The 7,828-nt window shown below is 31.9% G+C and overlaps 1 protein-coding gene across 1 annotated transcript; it reads right to left on the reverse strand.

Annotated features, from left to right (window-relative positions):
• Window positions 1–220: 220 nt before the first annotated feature.
• LOC105178600 (putative monoterpene synthase 8) lies at window positions 221–7,537 on the reverse strand. The gene is made up of 7 exons (XM_020699401.2): window positions 7,370–7,537; window positions 6,555–6,816; window positions 4,994–5,372; window positions 3,680–3,898; window positions 2,766–2,904; window positions 1,453–1,704; window positions 221–701 (listed from the first exon to the last, which is right to left on the reverse strand). Exons 1-7 carry the CDS (start codon window positions 7,535–7,537, stop codon window positions 390–392), a joined length of 1,731 nt encoding a protein of 576 aa, XP_020555060.2. The 3' UTR covers window positions 221–389.
• Window positions 7,538–7,828: the final 291 nt, after the last annotated feature.

Raw genomic sequence — 7,828 nt, forward strand, 5'->3', positions numbered from 1 at the left:
AACAAAAAATGCAAAGGCTCTAACAGTCACGTGCTAAACACGTGGCATTTTCCATCAAAATATATCACGAAAATGTGATATAGGACCAAAAGTGCTACTTTTGAGAAGTTACTGGATCAAAAATAATAATTACATATCGATAGAATCAAAAGTGAAAAGATCCCAGATTACGAGACGTAAAGTGTCATTTCCCCAATCAGGGTCAAACCAGTCGGGTAATTGAACTTAATTGCGCATGTACGGTTATTACAGAAAACCCTATAACAAAAGAAGAACGAAAGAGGAAAGAAACTCAGAGAAATCAAACGTATACATAAATATTTATTTATTAGTAAAAGGAAAAATAATTAATTAATTAACATATCTATACTAAACTGATCACAATACATTTAAGATAACATCAATTCTGAATTGCAAATAGGCTCCCAAAGTATGAAGTCGACAAATTTATCCACACTAGAAAGGTAGCTGTCTTCTTGATGCTGATAAATAACTTGAGCTGTTCTGGACATATTGAAGCAGGCCCTGATTAGGGTTAAGGGCAATGTGTCTGAACTCAAAGGCTCCACATTCAGATCTTTCCACAAACTAGGAATCAGTTGCATCAATATGTATTCTCCAGCTTCAACTACAGACCCCATATTCTTCTCCTTCATCAGCAATGTCATGATTGATGCATTATCTCCTCGAGCTTCTTCTTCCTGGAATTCACTTCACATTAATTGTCGTATAAAAATAAAGAGTTCGTGTCATGAATGATAACTCAGTCTTAATTATTTCTTTTTTTTTCGATTTTTGATTAATAATTTTTTATGACTAAGATACATGAAAATGAGTTTTTAAATAGCATTAATTAATTAAAGATGTGGAAATATTCATAAAACTCACTATGAAAAAGGAAAAGATTAGCGATAAGAAAAAATTAAGGTGATAATTCGCTATAGGAAAATGGCATAATAGCATAAAAAAAAAATAGCGTCGAGCTAATTAGCAAGTAAACTTTTCGTTGTTGATTTATGGTATTTGATACAAAAAATTTACTTAGCAACAAATTGTTTAAAAATATATACTGAATCATGTAGATTAACAACGAAAATTTTAATTGCTAATTAACTCGATGGGATTTTAGCAACTTAATTTCTTGTAGTGGTTTTAATTACTATCATTCACATAACACATTAATTATAAGTGAAGACAAGAACTTTTATTTGGTCCCAATTTCATAATTTATAGCTTTGACAGTGATAATTATTTTGCAAAAGTGGCCGACATCCCATGAGGTTACTAGGTTTAACTACAAGTGCACTCTCTGATGTTGTAACTGTAACTGTATTTACACAAACACCCTCAAGCACGACGACCACCCCCTCGGAGGGTGTACATGTAATTGTATAAAGAACGAAAAGTATTTACATAATTAAACGTAACCGTATATTAATTATATTTGCTTACCTTCGATGTACCAAGATCATCCCAAAGTCGAAGAATCCTTCCAGCATTTGAAAAGAGTTTGGGATATGGTTTGGACATTAGGCTGATGTTTTGAGGGGTGAGTCCTTGTCCCATCAAGAAGAATGCATGAACTAAGGCCATGTATGCCCCTGATGTCGTTACTCCATTTTCCAGGTAATCTTCAACGCAAGGAATGCATCCATTGCTGAACCACTGTGCTTCAGTCATGAACGCTTCAATTGTGTCGATCCACTGTCATATTGGCCATTTATTTCACACATCTAATTTTTTGTAAAAAAATTGCAATTGTAATAATATAGTTATCTTAAAAATCAAAAATTGATTTAATATATTTTTTCACTCTCATTGTGTTCACAATAACTTCTGTTTTTGTACTGCAAATAGGTTGTATAATATAAGTTAAATAGTAGAAAAAGTTCGAAGTATTTGATAAGAAAAGTGAAAAAACAAAAAAAACAAAGTTGAAGGTATGTTGAGTGTTTGAGAAAATGGCCCAGTATCTACAATTTTATCAATACAAGTTGGTAAGGAGCTAGCTGGTTATAAGGAAAAAAATACATTTTTAGTCCTGTAACTAATGGGGGTGGCATTTTTGTTTATACAACAAGAATCAATTTTTTTTAATTTAGTCTTGTAACTTTAAATTTTGGTAATGTTAGTCGTCTTCCGGCTAATTTGACTGAAAAACTGCATGTAATTTGCACATGACCAAATTAAATTGTAATTTTAATTCTGTAACGAGTTGACATTTTTAGTCCTGCAATTTAGGAGGTTGATATTTTTGGTCCTACAAAAATTGATTTATAAGACTAAAATTATAATTTAATTGAATCATGTGTAAATTAAATATAATTTTTTGGCCAAAGTGGCAGAAAAAAGACTAAAATTATCAAATTTTAAATTTACAGGACCAAATCGCAAATCTCAATTCGTACAGGACCAAAAGTATCAATCCCCCTGAATTACAGGACTAAAATTATAATTTTACTCTATTTATAACTCGTGGCTTAAATTCACTTACGCATTTTTATAGTTTATTTCAATATACACATAACATTATAAGCGTATATTTTTAAGTGGTTACAAACGCACCAATTAAGTGACCAGAACTTTTATTTTGTCACGCACAAGATGAGTTTCACAATTTTAGTCATAATGATAAATATTCCGTAACATTATATTCGCATATATAATTTTTTTCATTAATAATTTAAAAATTATCACTCGATATATTATCAAAAAAAAATGAAGAAAAATTAAACCATTTAAGTAATATTGAAAGATGCAGTTACCGTTGTAGCAAGGAAAGGGAGAACGTTTCTGCCTTGGTCTTTGAGAACTTTGTAGGCAATTTCGTTGGTAGTGTTGTACAACGCCATGTAGCATATTTTCATGTACTCGGGGAGTCCTTCAATTGCTTCCATATCCCATCTGCAAAAATAATATTTCCATGCATTGTAAATAATAGTTATCATTTAATTATTTAATAAAATTTTATTTTTTTAGAAAAGAGATCAATATTAGAAAATAGGAAAAAGTATTATTTTAGTCCGCTAAATATGCCTAATTTTAATTTTAGTCCGATAATTATGTCCATTTTTGTTTAGGTCCAGCAACTTACGAAATTGCTTACTTTTACTCCTTTGGCAGGTTTTCGGACAATTTTACCCCTATGCAACTTTTGAAAGACAGTTTTAGTTCATAGCACTCATAGGGGTAAAATTATCCGAAAATCTGCCAGATGACTAAAAATAAGCAATTTCGTAAGTTACTGGACCTAAACAAAAATGGACATAATTATCGGACTAAAATTAAAATTAGGCATTTTTAGCAAACTAAAATAATACTTTTCCCTAAAAAATATTACTAATATAGTACGATTTCATACTACCCATAAGGCAGCAGTTCGAATACATATATATAGGAACTGTTATATATATCAAATATAATAATACCGTAAAATAAATAAAATATTAACATATATCATAATATATAATTTTACAAAATTTACACTCCAATTATTAAACTTCTGCCTCATATGTACATGCAGATTGGATTTTTTATAATTTTATTGCATTTTCGATTCATGTAATATATACATATCATCTGTATAATTTTTTCGTAAATAAAATAAATAACGTAATGTTGGTTAACTTGTGGTGTATAAAGAAATGCAACAGAATTCGAAATAAACAGTTGAGTTTACCTCTGAATTGCATGCGTGAAGAGGGAAAGTTCATCTATCGTTCCATACGCGTCGAAAATGTCATCAATGACTAATAAAATGGCTATGGTTTTTGCTAGTTCTATGCGGACGCCCGAGTACTTTGGCTCTGGAAGAATTCCGACAGTCCACAGAAAGCATTCCATGGGACGATCCCTCGCAAAACTCAGTTTTTCAACCAGCCCCAATTGCTTCCACCACCTATTACAACAATTACCCAAATAAATAATGATTGCCCATTGTTATACTTTTTGAATATTCAAGTTGGATTGGAATTTTTACCTCACGTTCACTTGTATTTTCTATGTTTTTCAATTTATACACACTATGTGTATAATATCTTTTTTTATAAATAAAAGAGTAAATTACAACGGGCCCTTATGAGGTTTATCATAATACAAATATTTCCTCGTTTTTTGAAAAATTGTAAATATCTCTATAGAATTATAAATGTCTTTTACAATGGGTTATTACAAAGAGGTATTTATTAGGGTATTTGTAATATTCAGGGGGTATTTGATATTTTTTAAACAACGATGAGGTATTTATAATTATGGCAAATTTCAGGGAAGACCTTGTAATTTATACTAAATAAGATATATGGTGTCATCTTCATACGCATGATGTGTATATGTCAAAATTCTAAAAATATTCAACTTAATTTTAGCTAGGATAAAATGATTCCAAAACTGCAATGAAAAAAAATTGCATTATAATGTATAACTCCTGAACTTTTAAAAAAGAAACTTGTGTCCCGCGTCAGGGTCGAGTTGCTCTTTTTCATTATTACTCAAGGAATTGTTTAGCCTATTAATATTTTAGATAAATTACATCAATGCTCCCTAAGGTTACTTTAATTACACAAACACCAAGCTGTTTGCAAAATGACAATTACAGTGACACTCCTCCAGTGGCAAAACTAACAACCAACACCCTGTGAAATAAATCCCTTCTTCATTCCAGGAGCATAGTTGTAATTTCACAAAATGTAGGGGTATTGGTATAATAGGTATAACCTTATAAATATTAATGTAGATTACGTAATGTTTCCATGAGAGGGCTTGTTGCATATAACTGGCAAAATTACACTTTTAGTCCTATAAGGCAGGGAGCTCAACAATTTAAGTCCTCTAATTTATGAAACTTTTAAAATAATTCTAAAATTGGGAAAACTCAACGCATTTAGTACCATGTCCAAATTTCCGTCACACAACTTTAGGGCAATTTCAAAAATCCGATAAAGCGAAGGACTAAAAGTATAATTTCGTCCATTTCACCCAATAAATAATTACGTACCTTGATATCTCAGCAAGCTCCGCTTGGTACAACAGCTGAATTTGGTTGTAATCAGATATGGCATGCTCCAGCAGAAGAGGGTTGTGGTAGATCTGCTTGCTGTAGTCATGAATGTACAATCTGTTCTCCAGCCTTTCCATTCGGAGGTGCCTGGGCAGCTCCAGAGCTCGTCTAACACGTCCTGAGAGATATTGCGGTAATGTGCCCCCAACACTTAGTCTCAGTTCAGTTTCTGAAAACCTCATTGCCTCTGATAATATGTCCTCCCCCTTTGCACCTAAATATGATGCTTCGTACAAATTCCACAGCCCCTCCTTGTCTTCGTTGAAGCTCTTCCGGAACTTCCGGTTTCCGACAGTCGTGAATTTCTGGAAAACATCTGCTAATAAATTCAACGACGTTGTGATGAGATGATTTTGATATCGTGTTAGAGTCGAAAATTTTTGGAAAATTTTTTTATGTGCAGAACATATGTACACTAGAAAAAACATTATTATTGGCTGCAATATTAATGGCTATGGATAAAAGTCGTCTTAAATAATTATTATTAATCATGATTAAATAAAATCGATGCAAGAAATTAGTTTTTCCATGAAAAAAAATTATTTGTTACAACTAAGAGTCATGGTTAAAACATTTGCATGGCTAATATTTAACCACCCTTGCAAAAACCATACCAACAACCGGTGCGTAGCGGTGGTCAATAACTATTGCTATAGTTATTTATTATTAATTATGGTAATTACCCATAGTTAAATTATATATTTCTTGTAGTGATAGGGTATCAAAATTGATTTAGTGACTAAGTTAGAGGACCAAAATCAAAATTATCTTATAGTAGTAATGACCTTTTATTATACCTTTCAGAATCACTTTTTTCCTCCCAAAATTATCTCTTTATTAGTTTAGACGATCAATTAATAAATAAGATTGAATTTTGACTTGAGAAAACTTAGGGACCAAAATTAATAAAAAATCAGAACATAAAGTACCAAATTTATTTAGTGATTAATGTAGGAGGTACTAAAATTGAAATTATTGTAAACACTATACTTTACCTACAACCCCTCCTTAAAGATGTCACTATAACAAAAAAGGAATAATACTAGCTCAGAGCCGTTGGCATATAGTGTCTTAATCAAAATTGTTAAAGGGATCAAAATTACATTTTTCTTAGATTTACAAAACTAAATTTGTGGAGTCCTAAAACAATATGATCAAAATCACAAATGAAATAAGTTACAGGACGTAAATTGCAAATTTTCCTTATAAATGACGACACCATAATAACAACGGTAAACGATGCCCTTCTACCATGGTCAAACAAAATGAGTGCGAGACCTAAAATATCAACTATTGTTAATCGATATTTGCCGTAGTTTTAGCTGAGTTCCTAGCCAAGACAAATTGAATTTTGGCCTCGACTGGAAAAACAATGACTAATAATCATTACCCAACCATATTAAATTACCATTTGCTGCGCTCGTATATTTTTAAACATGATAATTAATCATAATAAAAAGTCATATTTCGTCGTATTGATAAACATGTATTTTCGTACCTGAGCAAACTGGCCTTCCATTTTGCCTAAGCAGCCGGAAACGTAAAGCTGTGGCATTCAGATCTTCACAAGCATCCCATTCCGACAATTTTCCTAACCAGAAATCTATGTCTTCTTCATAGTGATACGCAACTCCCAGCCATTGAAGGCTGTCTATCAACTTCATTGCTGTCATTGGGTCCAAATCTCTTCTCAAAGCCCTTCGGGTCTTTTCCTCGATTTCCCCAACATCCTCTTTCCTGCGCTCCCCCTCCTTTATTTTCTGTCCATCACAGACAAAAAATTAAAAGTAATTGTATTAGTATATATTGCTGCCAGCCGATAAATTGCGTTTTTCCATATTATAGTACGGTTTAAAATCCAAGATTAATTAATATTATCTATTAGGACCAAACAAAACTAATACAAAAATTTCAAAGGCGTTGTTTGGTTTTGCTTATATTGTCAGTTTGCGCATCAATTTTGTCCGATCATAGTACATAGTATTGATTTATTACGATTTTTAATGATAATGTAAGGAATAGTCAATTTTTTTGTACTGTGAACCCGATGTCCCTTTTACGTGACAAGAATTTCTCTTTTTCTATAACGAGTTTTATAGTTTTAATAGTGCCAATGACTTTGTAATTAAATACTGTCATAGACAATAATCAAAAATAAGAAAATTGTATCTAACATTACGTTCTTTTTATTTTTTTTTCTTGTAGTGTCAGAAAATAAAAACTAATTAACCATTAAAAATTGTTCAGAAACACACACACATAGTAGTACGTACAAAGCGAATTAAGAGCGTTGTAGGTTGAAAAATACGATACCAGGGAAGAAGTAGTGAGGATGGATGATTGAGGAGAAGTATTGAGATGCAGTAGTCCCCTTTGTGTGGGTTTCTGAGGCACTGCTGAGCACATGAACTTGGAAGAAGTTGAAGAAGGGGGGCATGCATGCATGGAAAAAGAAGGACTAATACATCTTGTTGCTGCCATTTTCAGATCGTTGAATATTTGTCAGTGTTAGAATTATAATCTGTTCTTGATGTGCAAGAACTCAAAATATATATATATATATATATATATATATATATATTTGTGCAGAGATAGTGGTAAAGATGTGGGCAAGTGGAGAAGTGGATAGAGTTTAATCAATTGCGTATGTTTAAGGACAAAGAATGCATTTGCACACAAATAATTGAACTGGGCAGGCATAATGTAGATGGTTTAAAGGTAATTTTCATTCCCTAACTTGAGGTCATTCTCGTTTTAGTCTTCTAAGTTATT

This window comes from Sesamum indicum, linkage group LG12 (genome assembly GCF_026168435.1).
Source record: "Sesamum indicum cultivar Baizhima isolate 11 linkage group LG12, ASM2616843v1, whole genome shotgun sequence".
In the NCBI taxonomy this organism is placed as follows: Eukaryota; Viridiplantae; Streptophyta; class Magnoliopsida; order Lamiales; family Pedaliaceae; genus Sesamum; species Sesamum indicum.